The following is a 23,019-nucleotide window of genomic DNA, read 5'->3' on the forward strand; positions in this document are numbered from 1 at the left end:
TGTATTACTGATACTTCTTATTTTTATTTGAACTTCTTCACACACAGATCTTTTAGCAGCATTTTTGATTGGTCAGTACCAATTAAACATACACATGAAAAGTGTAAAATATTATATAATATGTCTATCGGGCCCATTACTCAGATAGTTGACAGACAATTTGGAATTGAACCTTTTTTGTTTGTTTCTTTTATACTTTATATTTATTTATGGTGATTTTGACAAGTTATAAACCAATACCGATACTGCCAATTGAAAAAAAAGAAGCACATTTTGTCACAACAAATAAAGGATTTGCCTGGTTTATCGTCACTCCATTTAGCTGATTTTTGTGTGAATGTGTGCAGCCACTAGAGTTTCAATCAGCAGCACAAATTATATTTTGTATGTACCAAGAGGTGTTTCCCTCAGCAGCAGGGATATGAATGTAACTCTACCCATTGGCTCGTCTGACATACTCTCTCTTCCCTTTTCTCTGTACAACTGTTATCAATCAATAGTCAAACAAAAGTAACCAATAATATTACAGTCAGGGTTCAAATCAGTTCATCATGTTTCTCTCACAGAGCTTTGTTCCCAGAAGTATAATGTGAAGCATTGTGAAGTACTGAAAATGTAATCAAAATGAATAATAGTTCTGCTTGTGTCACTTATCTGACTTCCTCTTCATTTTGTAGCAAATTCTCTCTTCTTTCTTTCCACAGATTTCCAGCGACAATGCCTAAAAACAGCAACAATCCAAGGTTTCGGTTTGACACAAATTTCTTCCAGCAGTCCTCTGGTTTGTGAATGTCCAATGTGTAAATCTAAAAAGAGAGGAGAGGAAATATCACCATTTAATAGAAAACCCATATTTTTCACACTTTCGTTATATGTTCTTTGCTTTGTCATATCTCTCTGTACAATACATATCCACCCTTTTGGAGCCAGCATATAGACTGCACTGTACACCTCCATGTTCCTCACCTGATGCGTGAGGTGAACAGCCACTGTGGACAGAACAGCATAGTAAGGGAGGGTCTGTTCAGCATTGACTCCGGCTACCACCAGGCCTGACAACATGGCCACCGTGAAGCCACTCAGCCAAGGTTTGGTCTGCTCCTGGAATCTCAGCGCAGTAGACTTCACTCCGATCTTGACGTCGTCATCCTTATCCTAGTTAACAAAGAAAGAACAGAGGGAGCTTAGTCTCAATCAATTATACACTACTTTAAATATGAGGCATTAAGCTTATGTTCTATTCCTACGTGACTGGATTCAATGTAATACAATGCAAGTGAAGCAATGGTTCAATGGTACAGCTCACTCAAAAATAGAACATATTTGTTCTGTAAGCAATAGTGCTATTCATGAACCTAGATTGTTTTGGTGTGAGTTGCTATGTGAAGGGAAATGTATATAAATGCATGTTTCCTTAAGAGCAGTAATCCAGGGCCGCCCCTCCCTACAGGCCAATCACGCAGGCTGCATGGGGCCCCGCCTTGCGCAGGGGGCCCCACCCAGAGGGCCTCAGCTGCTGTGTGCAGTTCTCGCTCAGTTCTCCACGCACCCCCGCGAGAGTGAGAGTGAGAGGTGACAAGGGGAGTGTGAGAGAATATTTTAATCCGATCTCTTTGTGTCTTGAGTTTCTCAGCGTTTCTGAGAAACTGATAAGATACAGACATATGCTTTTCGTTAAGTCGCATATACTCCTGCCTGTAATGTGAGAAGCACACAGGTCAAGAGGTCATCTGATTTCCTGTGGGTGAGAAGTTTGGCACAACGGGTCTTTGTTCCGATGTCTGGTAATGGTTGGGGGAGAGGCGGGAATATAGGTCCCTCCTCTCTTCTCTGCAATGGATCTGTGTTTCTGTTGTCCTTTGTCCTCAGAGTTGATTTGGTTGCTTTACATGAAAGTGTGAATTTGCCTTGTGAACTCTCCGGCCATATTATACTCTTAATAAATATCGACGTTTGACTAAGACGGTCCAGCTTCCATCATTTCCTTTGCATTGCTGCACAGAAGTTTTCATCACAAATGAGCGTCACGAACAGGATACCAAAAGATCTTCAGAACTGGTAAGTGTAATTTCAAATCTATATTTGGACATTGCCTTACCAGAATCTGTGATTGACGGTATCATAAAATTACCTGTGAAACTGCGCGGCTGCATTTTTTTTGGTTTCTCTACTCTTTAGCCTACATCTGTTTTTTTTTTAATGATAACCTGGGGAATCGGTGTCAAATGGGGATTCTGTCCTGGCCAATTTTCCCTGTGATTGCTGCTGGGGCATGTGCCTACAGAGCAAGCACAGCTCATGTAAAAAACAATAAGAATATTTGGGGCTAATAATAACCTAGGAATATCGATTTTGACCGATTTCCTCTGTGTGTGTTTCTTGGAATTAAATTACCAGACAATTACACACAGCAAATATTCGGAGAGACCTTAAAGAGAGTATCAGTAAAGTGGACTTCTGCATTAGGAGCAATGTGATAGATTTGTATTGAAACGAATCGCCGAATTCTGGAGATTTCAGCGGTAAACTGGTTAAATCAACAACAGGCATCGCCTCGAATCTGCCTGCTGCACGGGTGTGTGTGTGTGTGTGTGTGTGATTACACCCCCCACTGCGGGGAGCCGCAGGCGAAGAAAAAAAAAAAAGCACAGAGTGTCATATATATTTTCTTCACACCATTGCCGTTTTGGAACTAAAGAAAACGGTCTAAAAGCATTTATTTTGTCTGCGACCGTTTTCTACTATTTTGCTGGCAAAACTGGGGCAGACAACTAAGTGCGTGCGTCGCCTGGCGCGCCGCAGTTTCCTACTTGCTGGAGAAGCTAATGGGAAGGGTGGTATGCGAGAATGTGACATAGCGCTGTGTTTATGGGTTGTTGAATTTGGCTGTTGTTGGAGAAGAAAGGGTACTGGATAAATTAAAAGTCTCTGCTCTCCGGATCGGGGAGGGCAAAGCACCACTAAATTAGCATAGTGGTTGTTGATTGAGAATACATTAGTTATTGCTCTTCAACAGATTCCGTTCTTAGCACTTGTACAAGTATATATGAGTAAGAAGGCACTCATATTAAACAGATATTTCCCTACCCCCACTGAAATCTCTCTCTATTCGAATTAAATTAAATTGGATGAGCTTTTTCTGTCACACTGATGTTTATTGCGAGTTCATGTTTGTTTGTCTAATTGTTTCCATATTGGTTTGTCTACCCGCCGTCTTGTGTATGTTTTGTAACAACTAATAATGAATCAGTCCATAGCCAGGGTAAAATTAACTAAACTTTAGTTATCTCACCAAAAGTAAATGACTTGAGAAAAATGAATAAATGATGTAAAGCAAAATTATACATTGTAATATAAATGTGCTGCAAAAGGAAAAATAAATAGCAAGCGAGTGTTTTTCTGTCCTGCATCTGTCTTACAACCGAGACCCTCAGAGGCATCACTGCTCATAAATACCGGCCTGAGGAAATCAGGGTTGCAAAAAAAAAAAAAATCTGTCTGCTCAAATAGGTCAATGTTGTATTATTTGTTTCGTTTATTCTTAAATCTATGTATTATATGGTAATAATGAATTAAAAAAAACGTAATGTATTGAACACATTCCAAAACAAAGCAGATAGGACAGAACTAGACTCAGACATAATTGTGATTGAAACCGTTTGCGCTGTTGCTGCGAAATGAAAACTTTGTTGATTGTCTATTCCAACTGGCCACTGGAATCAGATAATTGATATAAGTTGAAGTTCAATTACAGTTTTAAATATAGTTTAACATTCTTTATTCAACTGTTTCAAATGATTTCTAGTACAATTGGTCTACAGACATGACTACAATTCTAATAGTTGTTAAACGACTGAGCTTATGAACAATAGAGTAAAGGTCGCTGGTTAAGCCAGGATCAATATATTTGTTGAGGTTTTTATTGTGTACATAATAAATGGGTTTAAATGAATTGAGCAATTTTAAAGGAGTATAATGTTGCAATCTCTTTAAGATAAGTAATTGCAGTTCCAAGATAGATGTTGTTTTCCCTGGGCCTCTCCTTCACAAGCCCACACAATAAATCATGAGACTTCCAAATCTGAACAGACAGAGATCAGTATCACAAATCCATGAAGGGATTCTAGTGAGCCCAATTTAAATACCATAAAGAGAGTATTCACCCAGCTGTTTTAATTTCTTAAATTTTTTAGTCTAGTTTCCTTCGAGTTCAGTCTAAGCTACGAATTGTTTCTCATAAACATTCACACCGCTGGTTTTAACCCTTGAGCAGACAAGCTGCTCACACACACACACACACACACACACACACACACACACACACACACACACACACACACACACACACACACACACACACACACACAAACACACACACACACACACACACACACACACACACACACACACACACACACACACACACACACACACACACACACACACACACACACACACACACACACACACACACACACACACACACACACACACACACACACACACACACACACACACACACACATTGAATATTTGCCTTATCCACTTTTGCCTTCTTTAGAGTTATTAGTAATTCAAGATTAATTATTGAATTAAAATGTGCTACATAAGATAAAATACTGAAGCTTTGACTTGATCATTTCGGTCACAACATTATACCTTGTCCTCTCATCTCTACTAAAATAAGATACGTGTGCATGTTTGGGTGTTTTAACACTCCTGTAATGTACCTAGTCTTGTCAGGGTAGGTCAGGGTATCAGGTATGAAAAAAAAAAAAAAAGGTGACAAGGATCCGAGCCCCCCGACCCCACGGAATATCGGTTTTAAAATTAGGAATAACAGATGATTTTACCAGTCAGAACAACTAAAAGCAGCAGTGGTAATAACAACAGAAACGCTACATCTAATAGAAATATACAAAAGCATTTATTTTAATTGTGTAGCAGTCAGTTTATAATATTGGCAGCACTGTTGAGCATTTTGAAAATGTATTTTCATGCCTCTGCAAGGCTTAGTCTTTCTATCTGTATAGGCACTGGTGTTAAGTAACTAAGTTCATAAACTCAACAAGTACTATACTTGGGCACAATTTTGAGATACTTGTACTTTATTTAAGTATTTAAATGCTTTGCTACTTTGTTCTTCTACTCCACTACAGTTCAGAGGTACATGGTGTACTTCTACTCCACTACATGTATTTAATACCTTTTAGTTACTTCACAGATCTGGATGAATGATGTGAAATATAATCAAGTGTTAAATCAGACTTTAGTTCCACCTGGAGTAAATCCACAAGCTACCCTGCAGTATACAAAGTCATTCAAACTAGCTGCACCTTTACCAGCTTTGAGAACACTCATGATCAATCATTACAAAACACATCATATATATTATTCTGAAATGGACCAATCTGCACAACGACTACCTTTACTGTCGCTATTTCCACTATATTTTGATGAGAATACTTTTATACTTTTACTTGAGTAACATCTTGAATGCAGTACTTTTACTGTAACATAGTATTCCTACACTCTGGTACTTCTACTTTTACTCAAGAACAAGATCTGAGTACTAAAGCTAACGTTAGCCAGAAACATTTTTCAGTTCACTTCAGGCTCTGCCGCTCCGGCAGGGAGCTCTGCTCTGAACACCTGAACGCCCCGTTCTAACAGCTGTTCACCAGCGGTCCAGTCTGTGCCACAGTCACTCCGGACCACACAGTTAATATTAACGAACGCATCCGTAGGTAATATAGCTGCTGAAGCTAGACAAATCTTAGCGGAAAAGCAGAGCCTTATTATACATCCAAATGCAGAGCCGACGGGCAGGAAGACTCGAGCATTCATTAATGTAAAAAAAGTACACCATACGTGTCATGATGGCACAAAACAGCTCGCGGCTGCAGATTACTCCGTTTCCCAGACCCCCCCATACCCCAGTAATATTTTTATTGCAGATCTACATGAATCACACAAACGACCTATTTTGGATTCAAAACGGCGAATTTCGCCAAAAGGTGACAAGTTTGCATCCCTGCATATCCTTTTCATCACAGAGCTGGGAAAATGGTGTATTGATTAGATTCTGATCCGTGCATGTCCAATTTTAACTGACTTTAGTTCTAATGTTAATGTTAATTTGATTTCAACCCATAAGTAATTATTTAAATTAACTCTACATTTCACATGATGGATTAGTGTTCCACATTTTTCCCACTAATTTGTTTTATGATTAGGCCAATGGTAAAGAGAGACATTGATGACCCCGTGTCTTTTTTTTTGTTGGTACGTGGTTCCATTTTGTCGGTGGCCGTGGACGGCTTCACTAAGAGTCACCCAGTTCTGCTCTGCTGCAGTCCGGCTGAGTGCAGTCACAGAGATGCTATGGCTGCTCTACATGACATTAATGGTCTGGTCCGAGAATGGGCACCATTTCCTGCTCCCAGAGAGAATGACGCTCCTCAAACTGGACTTTACAGCCGTTGATACTGTCTCACATGGGTCTGCTACTCCCCCCACCAAGCCATGAACTGAAAGCTTGACATCTGCTTTGAACACCTGGAAGCCTCCCCGCCACACCAGCACCAACCCTTGGGTCAGTCAGATGGGACTAACGGCTTAACTTAGGGCATTTGGTTCAGAAATATGACTCTTGTTACCACGGAGTGGGTTGTTTTTTAAGGCTATTCATACTGCTATGCAGAGGATGCCTGTAGGTTGGCAAGCTGTTAAAAGCCCCTACTATTTTCAAAATAGGCCTAATGTCAGGGGCCTCTTAGTTCTACATGTATTCACATTATATGGACAATGTTTCCACCTGGTGAAACTAAAGGCTGCACGGTAGCCTACTCAGGCTACAATACGACCATTCTGTTCTGCTCTAGCGATTCAATTGATAGATTCTACATCAAAACAATTAGCTTTTATTGTTTCCAATGATAACGTCATTTTAAGTGGAGGAATGCAAACCTGTTTTCAAATGTAAGGTTTTGAATTTGTTTGACATTTCTCAGTAATAACACCCTCAGGCACCCACTATCATTCATGCTATGCCTTCAGTGGTAACTCAGATGTTAAGGGGGATGAAGCTTTTCCTCCCAAATCAGCTATGCTTTGTGTTTTCAACAACCGTGTGCATTTCCTGCATAATATATGTTTCTCACAATTTTGTTAGCTGCGCACAGGTGATACTGAGTCTTCTCGAATGGATTATGACCGATACCATGCTTACATGGACTCGTATGTTTTATTTCATATCTAACATAAATAAGAGAATAGAAAGAGGGAGATGAGGAAGAGAGAGGGATGAGAAAGAGAAAATAGAGAGAGATGTGGAAGAGGGATAGGAAAGAGAGAAGAGATATTTGCGAGTTGCATATTGATACTGAGTCTTCTCGATTAATAGCTTATATAGACAATACCATGCTTAAATAGACTCCTAAGTTATTATTTAATATGTGACATATGTAAGAAAAGGGAGGGGAGAGTCAATTATATTGAGTAATTGATTTCATATTGGAACATTCATTTCTCAAACCTATGTTTTATGGAAGAGGAAATGTACTTCTGCTAAACTAATCTTTTATCAAACGGTAAATGGTGAATTAATATAACATTTAGAATCATTGAGAAGGGGTTATATCCACAGGGACTAGCTCACATTTAACTTAAAATAAAATGTCTCTGCTTTGGACTGATGAGTATATGATTCTTGCATGTTAAATGACTAACACAAACCTTACATTTATGCATGTGTCAGGAAGGCTCCCAAATAATTCTGAGGGGCCTATCCTATTTTTGTAATTGAATGATAATGTGCTAATCCATTACTTTGAGTTGTCTGCACTCAGGAAAACATCCCTATCAAGTGTTAACCCAATAACTAGGACAGCTCTGAAGGCCAAGGGTCAGAGAGAGAGGATCACACTCTCCGGCTGCAGAGAGCACCCCCATCCACGGGCAAGGAGGCACGAGGTCGTTTGAGATGAGAGGATTCTAATCTTCAACTTTCTGATGAGATGGGATGCTTCTTCATCTTTCTGCTTGGTGGGCCCAAACAGACAACTCTGCAGGACGAGCGATGGCTTCAGAGGCTTCATACAAGGTTCCATGTTTCTTGGAGGAGCAGATGTCTTCCTAACCTCTCCCATCACGGGGGGGGGGCATCTGGATGTGCCACTTGGAATAGGCTCTACTCTCAAGCAGATAGCAGAAGGAATGCAGGCAGATGAGCCTCCGTTTCACTGGGGGATCATACAGTGCTCACTGAATGAGCCACAAAAGCAGAGCAATTGGGGGGGTGAAATATGGCGCTCTGATGAAGAAGAGTTTTGAGCCAATCAGCACCTCAGTGCTAATCTACAGTATCAGGATGCCTTTACACACCAGACATTCTGTGTCATAAAGAGAGGAGGAGAACGAGTCAGGAGGACAGGTTCTTCCAGCTCTTGTACAAAGATAACAGTTGAATTGAATGACCAGATGTTTACAGATGTACAATTAATGATTGTTCTTATATTTCCGATGAACAGACATGTGTTAAATAGTGGTGATAAATACATTTTGTCAGATCAGATTACACTTTCACACTAAACAAATAAATTGATATTTTCAGATTATAAAGGTATTGAACAATAAGATATTTCTAATATTATAACAGATAATGTTACTATCCTTAATTGTCCAGCAATCAGGTTTAACAACACTACTCTTCAATGTATATCCATGAAAGACCTACAATGATGTTTCAAGTTTTAAACATTTTAACCTTCCTTTCCAGGTTTTACAAAAGTCTTTGAATATTTGCCTAACTTTTCCTTTTCAGATTTTGAACAAATGTATTTGAATGAAATATATGTACTACTAAGTGCCTTACTCTTGAATAAAGCGTAATGAAGTAAACGTAAAGTAATGTTAAAGATTGAGGACACTGTAACTTTACAGATTACAGATTGATCGATTCATCACTGAATTTATACCTTAACTGGGAATTTTAGCTGGATCTCTCATGATTCTTATTTTAACTCAATTGGATTTCTTATAATCCTAAATTCTAATTGTGTTTTAATAAGTAATTGCCTTAAAGTAAATCTTTGAGATGTAAGCTGATTTTGAATTTGTGTTTGATGAATGAGATTGACTGAGTGATAAATGATAAGAGATCTTATTTTTTGAAACATATATTCTGCTATTATATTTTTGTATTTCATGTGTGTTTATTATTGTGCTTTTGACAAATGATGCCAAACACTGAAGAGAGATGATTTTTCTATTATGATTGACTGTGTTCAATCATGGTGATTGAAGTGTTTTCAATCTTGTTTTACTTTTTGATGTAATTGATGTATGTGAGCCCACAACTCTGAAGACGCTTATTGATTTAAGTATTGACTGAAATATTCTTAGACTAATGTTAATTGGTTATCATAAATTGATAAAAAGAATGAAACTGTGAGAGAATATTTTAATCCGATCTCTTTGTGTCTTGAGTTTCTCAGCGTTTCTGAGAAACTGATAAGATACAGACATATGCTTTTCGTTAAGTCGCATATACTCCTGCCTGTAATGTGAGAAGCACACAGGTCAAGAGGTCATCTGATTTCCTGTGGGTGAGAAGTTTGGCACAACGGGTCTTTGTTCCGATGTCTGGTAATGGTTGGGGGAGAATATAGGTCCCTCCTCTCTTCTCTGCAATGGATCTGTGTTTCTGTTGTCCTTTGTCCTCAGAGTTGATTTGGTTGCTTTACATGAAAGTGTGAATTTGCCTTGTGAACTCTCCGGCCATATTATACTCTTAATAAATATCGACGTTTGACTAAGACGGTCCAGCTTCCATCATTTCATTTGCATTGCTGCACCCGACACGTTGCAATGAATCGACATCTGACCAATCATGGCTTTGATACGGCCACTAGTGCAGGTGAAGAGATGTCGGTGAAAAGACAGTTTCAGTTCGGTGCAAGCAAGAGGGGAAAAAACAAAACATGAAGAAACTAGAGCATCACTCGAAGGTGGGTTATTGTATGAGTCAAATGTACAACTTGCGAATGTTGTATAAGTCAAATTGCCATATTAAAACATCAGCTGCAATTCACGACATGAAGAAGGCAGTCTCTGCATAGCATATAGGCTAATGGAGATGCAGTTATTTCCAGCATTCTTTATTTAACATTCATTCAAGTATTTTATGCCTTTTATCTGCTAATGTACAGGAGGAAGAGTGATACACTGTCTGTCTAGTTGGCTTACATAACAGTTAAAGTTTACAGCCTAAAAAACACGGAGCATTTTTATGTCAATTTGCACATTTCATGGTGATGCTCAGCCTCTCCCCTTAACTCCTAACAGTCATCATCATGTCAACCACAACACAGAGAAATACTGATCGAAATGTGTGTGTAGTTGTTGATACATTGCTGACAGAGGGAGCTAGAATACAGATTTAAGAAATATCAGTTTTTGAGCATGTCATAAGCATGTTTTGTCTTGACTATATTACAACTATATTATAATAAAATAATATAGTATTTATATTATTGAATTGAGTATGATTATTATTATTAGAAGTAGTTTATTTGCATTCATTATATTTTAATCTTTTTGAGGCTAGTATTTGGCAGGAAATGCAGACGTATTCACCTGTAAACGAATACTGAACGACATACATGCACATTTACCATTTACCTAACTGTATACAAAAGTAACTGTTGATAATAATAATAAACAGGAATTATATTTGCAAAGTAGCCTACTTTGTTTCCAAACAAATTTTTTCACTCCTGTCGGTTGGGGGGGGGCCTCATCTCACAATGTCGCTTGGGGCCCCAAGTTGGCCAGGGGCGGCCCTGAGTAATACCATAGACAGAAAATAGTTTCTACAGAAAGTTGCTCAGTGCAAGGTCTGTGGAAAATCTGAAGTAACCAAGTCATGTTTCCTGGAAAGAGACAATGCTCATTAGTTTTTAAATGTATTTTATGGTGCTTTACTCACACACAAGCCAAGTGCTTCTAGATATATTCAATTTGAGAGAAGGCAGATATCTCAACAGCAAATGTCGCCAACATACGACAACTTACACCAAACCAAGCTAGATTGAAAAATTGTTTTGAACTATTTATTTACTAAATGTGAGCGGCTAACAATATATATGTCAACCAAGCGCTTCATACAAAACATAAATAGGAACTGTAAACTTCACCTGATGTGCATATATTGTGTCATATATCAGCGTCCACATCACTCCTGAGAAATACAGCGGGAGGCACACAGACCAATCACAGAAGCCCTTGACGGCCGACCAGCCGAGCAGCGCCCCCCAGTTGAAAGTGAGGCCTGAACAGAAAGAACATTAGGAACATGAGACAGACTTCAGCCTGATGGGAAGAAGTATTACGATTTAAAACACCACAGGAGAGTCTTATACAGCTCATACCTAACACAAACTGCGGCCAGTAAGTGATCCTCTTCATCAGTGGATAGGAGATGACTAGAGACAACGAGGCAGCACCCAAGGCTATGCTGGGAAGAGTACATACGTGTCAAGCGATGAATATATGAACACATTTGCATTTAGGTCCATTTTAGTCAGCATTCTTACACAAATCCCTTGTTCTTGTGCATTAATACACTGCAGGGCACAAGTCTATAAAAAGGCAGCTGGTAAACAGTTTGCTTCAGTTATAACAGGCTGCTCTAAAACCAAAGGGGCCTATATGGAAATCGAAACAGATAAGCTCACTGAAAAACATCCCTTCTGTCCTGGACATTAAAGTGATTAGGGGCAGTATCCACAGTCCTTGTTTTGTAAAAAAGGTTTATCTTAAGCTAATATGAGGCTTCATCAGCCTGGGTTATACAAATCCAGTGAACATCTTGCATAGTTACAGTCTTTTTAGTGCTAAATGCCTTCTATGTGTTTCCAGAAAGTGTTTTCCTGCTGACCTGCAGTAGAGGGATTGTAACATAAAGAGGAATTTCTGCACTGAGACTGTAACTTTGGAAGACATTGACTCTTACTGACACTTTTGAATGTGTTTCTGCATAATTGTACGGTTTAGTTATAAATTGCACTTTTCTTTTACTTTTATTACATAGAATAGCCAGAAAAGCATGCTAGCTTGCATACTTAAACATGTGATTAAACACATTAGAGCATCCTGGAATTGTTAGCCTACTATATTTGAACGTGGTTTGGAATGTGGATTTTGTCACCCGGTGGGTAAAAGACAATTGTTGAACAAAGTCAAAGTAGATGGCAACATAACCAATGGGACAGTTCAATAAATAAAGTCTGAAGACAGTATTTGTTGTCTGACCTACACACTTGCTTCAGCATTCTGTCCTCTCTGCTACTCTCTTTAAACTGATAACTAAAATATACAGATCATATAATATTATATGATACAATATGAAGATCTAAGGAAAACACAGAGACCACTTGATACCTGTAATAGTTGAGACACGAGAGAACACAAAGTGCCAGAGAAAGCTGTCCTCCTAAGAAGACGAGGGCCTGCCTCTGAGAAATCTCCCCTGATGCAATGGGTCGAGTGGCCGTCCTGGACACCTTTATTAAAACATTATCACGTTTAATCAGTCATGACATAGGGAGGTCGTCATTGGCTGTGACTATGCCAATGACGGGCACAGCTTGAACAGCATCCTATTGTGTGTCATGGGTGGCATGTCATTTATAGCTATCAAAGAGAGGAAGGATTTAAAATAATTCTTGTTAATTCAAAATCTAGCTGAAAGGGCTGAGCAAAGAATAACAGTTAAAGCTGTTTGGTAAAAAAAGTTTGACCAAAAGCCACCTGTATCTCTCAGCTATTTTGGAAATGGCTTTATATGAATTGTCCTATACCTTTTTGTCAAAGTCTTTATCCCACATGTCATTAATAGTGCAGCCCGCTCCTCTCATCAGCAGCGCACCCGTACCAAACAGGGTGAGTATGCCTAAATGTGGGAGGTGTCCAGGGTCTGCAGCCAATGCAATGCTCCATGCACATGGGAGGTAGAGCAGCCATGTTCCTGCAATGCGCAGACACACCATCACTCACACATATTTCTAATATCCTATTATATACTTATACATATGGTTATTCAAAAGTGTGTGAAATACTATAAAAAGAATCCCCAAAATACAGGTTTGACAATATTCCAAGCACTTGAACTAAATGTAATACTAAACAATTTCAAACCTACAGTATCAAACTCTCTTTAAAAAAATGTCATACACATACTGTACACTGAAAGATGTAATGAAAGTGAATGTACTAACCAATAGGTTTGTCCAGCCTCATCAATCTGAGGTATGGCTGGATTGGCCTTGGTGCTGAGTTCACTATTGTAGCAGCGGATAGACTGATGGATCTTCTCCCATATTGCTGTGTGTCTCGTAGTCTAAATGTTGGGCGGAAAGCACTCTGGCTGTAAAACCCTCTTCTCAGTGCACTGGAATCAGAGAGGAGACTTGCATCTCTCGTCCTCCGTCCCTCCGTGTGAAGGAAGATGTTCGACAGGGTGTAGAGACAGCGGTAAGAAGTTCCATGATGAATCCTCCTCAGGGTATCCAGAGGTAACTGGCTGGTCAGCTTGGCTGCAAGCATGTTGTTTTTCTGAGGTCAGATTGACATTTTTTCTCAGAGAACAACACCCCTTTACACACACAAAAAAAGCACACAATGTTTTGTCAATGGCTTTTTCAAAGAGGACTGATTTGCTGCAACAGGCATACCTTTTGTGTCAGAGATAATCAGATGCACAAAGAGACTGAAGTGTTCATGCGTCAGAGCCTTAGTATGTGTGGGTGTAGCTGCATTATTAATTGTGTGTCCTTTGTCTGTGCACATTCCAGGTCAAAAGATATACAGAATGACAATTAAAACAAATCTCAAACCCATGTAATTACCATACATTTCTGGAAAATAAATCTGAACTTTGTATAAAGACAGGTTAAATAATCTTGTTTCATTTTGAAGTTATAATAGTCAGATATAAAATGAATAATATACTGACAACCATGTATGTTATAACCTTCAGAACTTTTAGAAATTAGACTATGAGGTAAGAACAATTTTGAATGCCTTGAAAATATGTGTTTTTTGAAGATTTCCATACATTTATAAAGACATTAAAAAAACAATTGGAAATGCCATGTTTTAAGATGCATTAGGCGTTATTCAATGCTGATTTGAAGTGAATTTGGGAAGAACATGGGCGCAAAAAGAGCTGCAGTTGAGCAGATTATTGGCACTTGATAAAGGTCAGTTAGTTTTGTAAATAGAATAATAATGAAAACGGCACACACTAATATGACAGAATACTGACATGATAGTGTACCTAATAGCACATCATCACAATCAACTCTTAAGCTAACTCGGCTTAAGCAAACTATTTGTATCACTCGTCTTAAACCGAATTCAGTGTGAGCCTCACTGTGAGGTAAAACTTACTACGTTTCTGCTCTCCTGTTATTGTCCGCCCGATATTCTTCCGGAGGAAACAATGGCAGTATGCGGAACCAATGACAGCGTTCTGCAAGATCCGTCGGCCCCTATGGTCGGCACATGTGTTTTTCACTACAAACCTAAAACGAAATGTACATGGCCGTAATTATGTAATAGGTTATTATTTATTTTGAATCAGTTAAATTAATAACTCAATCGATCAAAATGTTCTCTGAGCCGATCCGTAAAAAACTAAAAGCATTAAGACATTCAAATATATTTTAAAAAGTGACCATTTTTTTTATGGAAAAGGTGTAAGTCTGGGTTAAAAAAAAAGAAAAGTTAAACGGATACGGCTCCGGGGGTTACGTTACACAAATGTCGAAGTAGCAGAACATCGCCTGTGCTCCATCAGCTCATTATAATACAGGTATGTAGCCTATAACAAGAATTCACTGGTAAATTAATGTTTCACCAGTTACTTTATCGTCTCCTCAAGTCCTTCTTTGTCTGTGCAAAGTGCCTCAAATCTGTTTTATTTTGAAGGTTAAGAGGTTCTCGACGGAAGTGAAGTGACATCCTCCGATGTCGGACCGGAAGCAGGCCAGAGGGAGTTGGACTAGCGGGAAAAATGGCGGAAATGTGTCCTCTCTCTACGTTAACAACATCATCGATTCAAAATATTGTATTATAAGCCTAATATTGGGCTTGTCTACATGCGTGAGTACTTTATTTATTTGCACATAGGTTTTAATTAGTTATATTTGTGTACTATGTCTTTTCATTGTGTTTTTCAAATAGTTTTTTTTGGTAATGGGCTGCTGGGTTTGCTCTTCGTTTCCTTCCTGTTGAACATACCTGACTTTGGTCCCAAGTTGTTTCGTGAACCATTGGTGAACTGCTTTAGTAGCAGTATATCCCTTGTTGATATTGTTTTTTCCTTTTGAATCCATGTAGAAGCCCTCAGTAGAACACTTAACTTAAAAACAGTGTTAACAAAGTAGAAATCACATGTGGTTTGCTGGTTTTGTACCTTCAGCAACCCAATCATTTATGCTTTCAATCCTCTAGGTGAGTCACAGCTGTGTCTTCATTCTCTGTGTTTGGAGAGGAGTCCAAGATGCAACAAGGTATTTATCACTTTCTATTTAGTGACAATGCTGTTTCAGTGTAATGCATGTCATCACGTTGAGTTTTATTCAACAGTATCTGTTATTTACCTCCTTAGATTCAACACACTTTTCCTCTTCTGGCCACATGAAAGAGAACCCCGTTATCTCTCAAGAAACCACAACCAAGTCTGTCCAGTGTAGACACTGTACTGTCCCCTTTAAATCCAAGGTCTATCTTTTTGAACACCTCAAAAATTTGCATGGCTATGATGTGGAAGGTGCTCTTAGAGAGGCTGATTTAAAAAACCCTGGGACTAACAACGCAAATGTTGACTACAATTCCACAAATACAGAAGATGGTTTTGAATGCCAGCAGTGTGATTTTAAAGCTTTAGATTTGGACGTTTTAAAAAGTCATGAGAAACATTGTCAAATAAAGACAGAAGATCAGAATGTAATTGGAAATGTAATCATCTCTGAAAACCCGGGTGCCGAGATATCTGAAGTCTCAAAAAAAGCGCGTGGTGATGCTGCAGTAGGAGCAAGTGAGATTCCCTCCTGTCTTTCAGTTATGTCTACCTCAAAATCGAAACCCACACTTACCACATCCAAGGATCGGAAGACATACAAGAGGCAATTGCAAACCATTACAAAGTACTTTGTGGCAGCATCGGGATCAAATGGGAAAACCACAGTGAAGTTAGCTGAAAGCGCAAAGCTTCCAGAATGCACCACAACGACCATTATTTTGCAGGAATCTCCCCCAAGCTCCAGTCCAAACAGCAGTGGTGTGTTTAAAGTAAATGCAAAGTCTATCATTGACCTAAACCATGTTTCTCAACAGTTTTTGCTGAATGACCACTTTTTAAGTACTGACCTGAAACAACCAAAGCCCATGGTTCAATCAAGAGACATGGTTCCTGACAAAGGTGGCCAGAGGACCAACAATGAAAGATCAAGAAGCCCACCAGCTAAAAAATCAAAGACGAACAAAGAAAGGACAAAGCTATCAGAGAAAGCAAACACAAGTCAACAAAAACCGTCAAGCAACACAGAGTTTTCATTTGATGTGAGCGAAGATGAAGGAGAAAATAAACGTCATTGTGTCAATGGAGACACAGACAATTCACTGGTTTATCTTTGTAAGCACTGTGAATACAGAGATGTAGGCATCACGAATGTGTCTACCCATTATCAGAACAACCACCCCTATGTAAGATACAATGTTGCTTACATAAAGGATCCAAGTGATGCGAGTGCTACCTTTCGCTGTCTGCAGTGTCCAGTTGAGTTTTTGAGTGTAGCTAACCTCAAGAAACACTACACTGAAAATCATCCAGAGGCCCCAAATGTCTTCAAGATGCATTCACATGAACTCAGTTTGGTGTTCAAATGTTTTGTGTGTCTGTTTACGACCAACATGTTGGAGTCTTTGATTAAACATTTCAAGGAAAATCACCCAACACATCGATTGGATAATTCCTTAATGTACTGCAGATACTCAGCCACTGGATGCCAAGAGGGATCATATCAGTCAAATACAATTGATAAAGCATCCAGTCCAGGAAGAGAAGAAGAGATTCCTCCTGAGAGTGCCTGTACAGCTAGTAAGGAAGTGCAAAATGCACCCTTACCCCAACATCCTACCCCTAACAGAGCAGACGTGATCCTGTATCATTGCAACACCTGCAAGTTTAGTCATAAGTCCGTTGTTGTTATGCATGTCCACTACCAGAAAATCCACCCAGGTGAAGAAGTCTCAATAGACAAAATCAAACAGTCATCTCGCATCCCTTCGTCTATTACATCACAAATGACGCCAGATAAGTCTCCAAACCCTCTGACAATAACAGAAAAGGCTGCTCCTCAAACCAACATCTCCGATTCTTCTGAGCAAACAAAAGACAAAGCTGAGCCATCACAAAATATGCACCCTACTAAGACTTATTTAGAGTCTCCCAAAGTTGAGAAACAGGAATCTGTGGAAGAAGCAAGAAAAAGGTCGCCCACTAAACGCTACAGTGAAATGGACAGTTTATCCTGCAGTTCACCAAATATACTGTTCTACTGTCAGTTTTGCAGTTATTCAAGTACCAAAATTAAAAGCGTTGTTGGTCATCATAACGCCAAACACTCTCTCCAAGCACTAACATGCATTGAAGAGATCCTAAGTCATAGTGTTGCTGTGCGGAAAAAGAAACTTCAAAGTGAAGCTGAGTCTCCAGGAAGTACTAAATCCTCTAAAACCAAAACCTGTCAACAAGCTGAGGTATATAGTGAAACAGCTCCACATATAGAGTATGACGAAGCAGGACATGCTTATGCTTGTGCGGAAAATTTGTTTTACTGCCAAAATTGCAACTATGGAAATCCATCTGCAAAAGGAGTAGCAAACCATCAAAACCAACTTCACAGAGGCCTAACTTATGACAAAGAATGTATTCTTCAACATACAGCTTTGATTCGGGATGAAATTGAAAAATCTAAATCTCAAGCTAAGGAGTTCGCCTTCTCCACGCATCTACCACAGCCCCTCATGAAAAAGGGCGATGAAGATATGTTTTTCTGCCACTATTGTAACTATAGACAGCGCACTGTGCAATCGGTACTGAGGCATTACTCTAGAAAACATAGTGGATTTATGATTACGGGCAAACAAGTTTGTCTGTATACCACTATTGTTTGTGAAAAGGCACAGAAATCAGACCTAAAAGCAAATAGAAGCCAAGAAGTAAATCTTGCAGAGGTAAAAAACAATAAAAAAAAAAGAAAGAAAATGATTTGCAAATCTGTGTCAGTTTCAGAACCAGCCTCACAGACCCAGAGGACCCTTCAGTGCCAGAGATGCACATACACAACTCAATATGTATGTGTTTTGAAGAGGCATATAGGGAACATCCACGGGACAAAGTGCACAGTCTCAAATGTTTTAAAATTGTGTTACGAACAAGGACATTTACAGACAGGGTATCACTGTGACATGTGTGTTTTCTCCCACAAAAACGCAGCAGCAGTCTTTGAACATCACAAGGAGCAACACCCAGGGCGTAAACGAAGCCTTGAATATGTGATTGATCGATTGTATGTTGGTCCCAAAAGGGAACCTAAAAGACAACAAGCTCAAGAGAAGTGCACTGATGATATTCCTGAAGGTAATGACAGCGTACCATTAAAGATATCTGGACACAATGATACGTATTCATGCAGAGCATGTTCATTTAAGGGTGGCTCATTGTTAGTCATTGCACAGCACTACCGTGATGTTCATCCATGGTCAGTAAAAGAAGACGGCTCTGTCATGGATACGGCCAAAGGCAAAAGACAAAGTGCAAACAGGCAGATGGAAGACGATAATGAAATGCCTGGGACATTAGAATCCTACCAAGTGCCTCTGGAATTCGACATGCCACCTGTTTCACCCCCTAAAGCAACAGCTTCATCCAAAATACTCAGGTGCCCTTACTGCCCTGCAAAGTTTAACAAACCGCACGGCCTAAGCGTTCACTGTGGAATGAAACACTATGAAGCTGTGAATGAAAACCAAGAGGAAAAGCAAGAGCAAAGTGAAACACACATGCATGTCTTCAAGTGTCCGTATTGTACCTACGTCAATACCGGTTTCAAAGGAGTTCAAACTCACTTCCAGATGAGGCATCCTACCCTCAAAGTCAGGGCAGACAATTTTCACTTAGATATAGCACAATTAGCAAACTGGGACGACTGTTTGAAAATAAATGGTCCTGGTAATCCTGGCAATTTAAAAATTAGGGGCTATATGTGTCAAACCTGCCCCCATATCTGCTCAACGGTGGAGAGGCTGAAAAGGCACTGCAAGAGAGAGCATACAGAGACTGAAGAAAAGCCACCTAAACCCTCAGCTGTTAGCAAAATAAAACCATTTAAGACCCTGGCCAATCGGCTGCCAGTTTCAAAGATCTCGTTTTTATGTAAGAAAAAGTATGCCGTGAATAAGTGCCAGTACTGCACTTACCATAGCAGCACAAAAATAGCGATTGATCGACATGTGCGTGTTCACCACAAGAAGGCTTCAGTTTTAAAGGTTCAGGATGGTGTATACAAGTGCGAACTGTGTACCAATTCCTATTTCACAAAATCACTTCTTGGAAGCCATTATATCCACAAACATGGAAGGAGCAGCTTCTTAAAATACTGTGCCCCAGTATACAAGAAGGGCCCCGAGAAGCCAGAGCCTCATCAACCAGAAAACACTGATGAGGCATGTAAGTCCGGCACAATTGAGGAAAACAACAAATTGATCTACAGGTGTCCAACTTGCCCCTATGTGAATTCAAGTTACCATGGCACTCTCACTCACTGCCAAATGAGGCATCCAAACATCCTTGCCAGGGCAGACAACCTTCCAACAGATGTAGTTGCTACCAACATGGTGGGGCGTACGGTTGGACAAAATTCTAATGTGAAAGGGTACCTATGTGAAATGTGTCCACTCATTTTTGCATCAATGAAGAAACTGAAAATCCACTGTGTGAGGGACCACGATGGTGCTGAGCTAACAACTTCTGAACATTCAGCTGAAAAGCAACCTGATCAAGGCTCTAATGTCTTAGTGTGTACGTCTTTAGAAAGTAATACACCAGCAGTAAGCGCCACAGAAATGGGCTCCAGAGACCAGTTGAACACTCAGGAGACATGTCAGTCAGTACAGAACAAGCAAAAAGTATGGAAGTGCCACATGTGTTCCTACGAAGCAATCTATCGAAGATACCTGCAAACTCACTACAAAAAACGTCACAAATATGATCCACTTACCACACACAAGCTGCTTGAGAAATATAACTGTACAATCAGCAATGCCAGCATTCTACCTGTGGCTGAATCTGAAGAACCTACACCCACCGAATGTAAGAAGTGTCCAGAGTTGACGTTTCTCTCACCTCAGCTGCTTCTAGCCCACTATGATACTTTTCATAGCTCAGATTTCCTAGACTTCATTGTGCTATCACAAGGTACAAAGAAGGGCAGCACAGGTCTCTACAGGTGTGTGCACTGCAACAAACTAATGAATGGAACTAGGAAGCTGTGGTACCACCTGGATTGCCACAGAGAGAGGGCCAAAATGAGGGCAAAGCCTTCAAATAAAACATCACCTGACACTATGACAACACCAGAGGCCACATCCCTCCAAGTAAGTTCCTTGCAAATATTTCCATTTTTGATCCTTTGCTACATGCTTCAGCTCCAATTTGTTAACAACAACTGGGTTTAATTTTCAGCTTGGTGAGCAAGATAATCTTCTCATGATAGAACCTGTGGAGGACCTGGCCCAGTGGAACGTGAGGCCAGTACAGACTTTGACTTTGCCACAGAATCCTCTGTCACCATCTCCAAACCAGGCTGATGTAGAGATGCCGCAGATGGAATCGAGTGAACACGCCTGCAAACTGTGTCGGCGGACTTTCATGTCACTGAAAGGTTTGCGTTCGCATGAGCGCAGCCATGCAGCTGTGGCAGCCATCAAGAAGCGGGATCATCTGCTACACGGGTAGGAAAAACTTCAGCTGTTTGTTATTAGGGAATGTAGTGTTAACAAAAATGTAGCTTACAATAGATATATGATCTCTCCATTTGGGTTCACTTGCACATATTCAAATAGATTGAAATAGTATATTATCACAGTATTGTTCAGACGGCATTATTAGTATTTTAAATGTCACATACACAAATGTGATGTCCAGATCCCCTTAGACATATTTACCTATTTATAAGCTGACTGATAATATCTGACTGATCTGACATTTTTTCATCCTCTTAACAGCATTGACAAATATGTTCAGATCAAAGCTGGGACCGTGAGGCCTTACCTCTGTAGCTTCTGTCCCTATCGGACCACCGTCATGGGCCTGTGGAGGAGTCATTTTATGAAAATACATAAAGGTGAGTAACGTGCAAATTACGCACCATTAGCAAACATTCAATGAACTGGTAAAGATCTCATATTGATGTGATGTGTCCTATACCTCCTGATATATATATTTTATTATCAGCAATACAAGGACAATTTTAAATGACATGAATTTTCCATGCAAGCTTTTTCAGGCTACACATTTACCAGAAAGTGTAGCCTGAATGTCATTATTTACCTTTACTCAAACCTTACACAGTTCGTATACATTGTGATATTGCAAATATTTCTGACTTTCATTCCATGTTTGTACCGCTGCTCAGGTGTCATACTGGATTCTGATGAGAGTGATAATGAAGAAGAGGAGAGCGCTCAGGTGACTGGCAAGGAGCTCTTAAGTTCGTCAGAGGAATTGAACTGTTGGCCTGAAAGTGATGGAAAACCTGGAATTCCTAAAAGTAAGTCATCCGTTTTATTTTCACTAAATCACAAATATGTAGCTGGTAAAATGTTTATTTCATACTTAGTTTATTGCATTAGTGGCTATAAGAGTGATTTATTGGGGAGGCGTGTGGTGCAGTGGGTTGAGCGTTGGTGTTCGGATCAGGTTCAAACCCCACTGCAGTCAGCATGTTGTGACCCTGGGCAAGACACTTCACCCCAAATTGCTCCTGTGGGGATTGTCCACAGTATTGAGTATGTAAGTCACTTTGGATAAAAGCGACTTACAAGTGACATGTAATGTTTATTGTGCTTTGACAGAGTCGCTTTACCTGGAGCCTCCAGATGTGCAGCGCCAGTTGAACCACTATAGTTCAATGGCAAAGACTAATGGCTCCACAACACATAAGCAAGAAGCCATGTTACCTAACAGTCTTCTTCACTGTGAGTTCTGCAATTTCAACACTGAACACCGGTCTAGTATACGACGTCACTACGTAAATCGCCATGGAAAGAAGATCTTCAGGTGTAAGGACTGCGAGTTCTTCACAGGTGTAAAGTAAGTTACAATCTCCATGAGACGTTTTTTTAATGTTCAAAAGAGAATGCGTCTTTCATTGTAAAAACTACTGTTGTTTTTTTCTATTAGGAAAACTTTTGAGATGCACATGGAGAGGGGCCACTCTACATGCCAATCACAACCTACTCATGACAAAGACCTGCGCTGCCCTTTCTGCCTGTACCAGACCAAGAATAAGAATAACATGATCGATCACATCATCTTGCATCGTGGTAGGTTAGATGCCTGTCAGGATTTAGTGTCCCACCCCCTGATATCGTAATCCATGACGTTATGTTCAGTCTTTATTTCTTTTCTTTATAGAGGAACGTGTTGTGCCAATTGAAGTGTGTCGCTCGAAGCTGTCTCGTTGCCTTCAAGGCATCGTCTTCCGCTGTCACAAATGCACTTTCACGAGCGGAAGTGCTGAAAACTTGAATCTGCACATGACGAGGCACGATGACATCAAACCCTACAAGTGTCGGCTGTGCTACTTTGACTGCACTCAGCTGAGCGACCTCGAGGCGCACCTGAGTGATAAGCATCAGGTGAGGATTTGTTACTAAAGGCTTCAA

At 39.9% G+C, this 23,019-nt stretch overlaps 2 protein-coding genes across 5 annotated transcripts in view; one reads left to right on the forward strand and one right to left on the reverse strand.

Annotated features, from left to right (window-relative positions):
* coq2 (coenzyme Q2 4-hydroxybenzoate polyprenyltransferase) lies at positions 1-15,490 on the reverse strand. 3 transcript variants are annotated; one of them, XM_034225201.1, is made up of 8 exons: positions 15,307-15,490; positions 13,281-13,657; positions 12,864-13,030; positions 12,445-12,566; positions 11,433-11,518; positions 11,199-11,332; positions 967-1,155; positions 1-806 (listed from the first exon to the last, which is right to left on the reverse strand). In XM_034225201.1, the coding sequence occupies exons 2-8, from the start codon at positions 13,606-13,608 to the stop codon at positions 651-653; spliced, it is 1,182 nt and encodes a 393-aa protein (XP_034081092.1). In that variant the 5' UTR covers positions 13,609-13,657; positions 15,307-15,490; the 3' UTR covers positions 1-650. The 3 variants fall into 3 exon arrangements, with proteins under 3 accessions (XP_034081092.1, XP_034081089.1, XP_034081091.1); XM_034225198.1 differs by lacking the exon at positions 15,307-15,490 and adding an exon at positions 14,455-14,758; XM_034225200.1 differs by lacking the exon at positions 15,307-15,490 and adding an exon at positions 14,342-14,450.
* The window catches only part of LOC117552021 (zinc finger protein 462-like), a 14,172-nt gene continuing 5,784 nt past the window's right edge, over positions 14,632-23,019 (forward strand). Inside the window, exons 1-10 of one of the 2 annotated variants that reach the window (XM_034225196.1) lie at positions 14,632-14,878; positions 14,995-15,168; positions 15,520-15,578; positions 15,677-20,727; positions 20,816-21,084; positions 21,358-21,476; positions 21,768-21,902; positions 22,207-22,444; positions 22,535-22,677; positions 22,769-22,992. In XM_034225196.1, the coding sequence (XP_034081087.1) occupies positions 15,569-15,578; positions 15,677-20,727; positions 20,816-21,084; positions 21,358-21,476; positions 21,768-21,902; positions 22,207-22,444; positions 22,535-22,677; positions 22,769-22,992 (6,189 nt within the window). In that variant the 5' untranslated portion in view covers positions 14,632-14,878; positions 14,995-15,168; positions 15,520-15,568. Of the gene's footprint in view, positions 14,879-14,994; positions 15,169-15,519; positions 15,579-15,676; positions 20,728-20,815; positions 21,085-21,357; positions 21,477-21,767; positions 21,903-22,206; positions 22,445-22,534; positions 22,678-22,768; positions 22,993-23,019 lie in introns of those variants that run through there. The other variant, XM_034225197.1, reaches the window with a different exon arrangement.

The sequence above is a fragment of the Gymnodraco acuticeps genome, unplaced genomic scaffold, assembly GCF_902827175.1.
Source record: "Gymnodraco acuticeps unplaced genomic scaffold, fGymAcu1.1, whole genome shotgun sequence".
Lineage (NCBI taxonomy): Eukaryota > Metazoa > Chordata > Actinopteri > Perciformes > Bathydraconidae > Gymnodraco > Gymnodraco acuticeps.

What these genes read in the sequence shown, in the direction of transcription:
- coq2 (XM_034225201.1), bottom strand. Translation starts at nt 13,608, where the DNA reads ATGCTTGCAGCCAAGCTGACCAGCCAGTTACCTCTGGATACCCTGAGG. An exon ending in CTGGCCGCAGTTTGTGTTAG is followed by an intron (nt 11,333 to 11,432) that starts GTATGAGCTGTA and finishes CTTTCTGTTCAG; the next exon opens with GCCTCACTTTCAACTGGGGG. An exon ending in ACACAATATATGCACATCAG is followed by an intron (nt 1,156 to 11,198) that starts GTGAAGTTTACA and finishes TTTGTTAACTAG; the next exon opens with GATAAGGATGACGACGTCAA.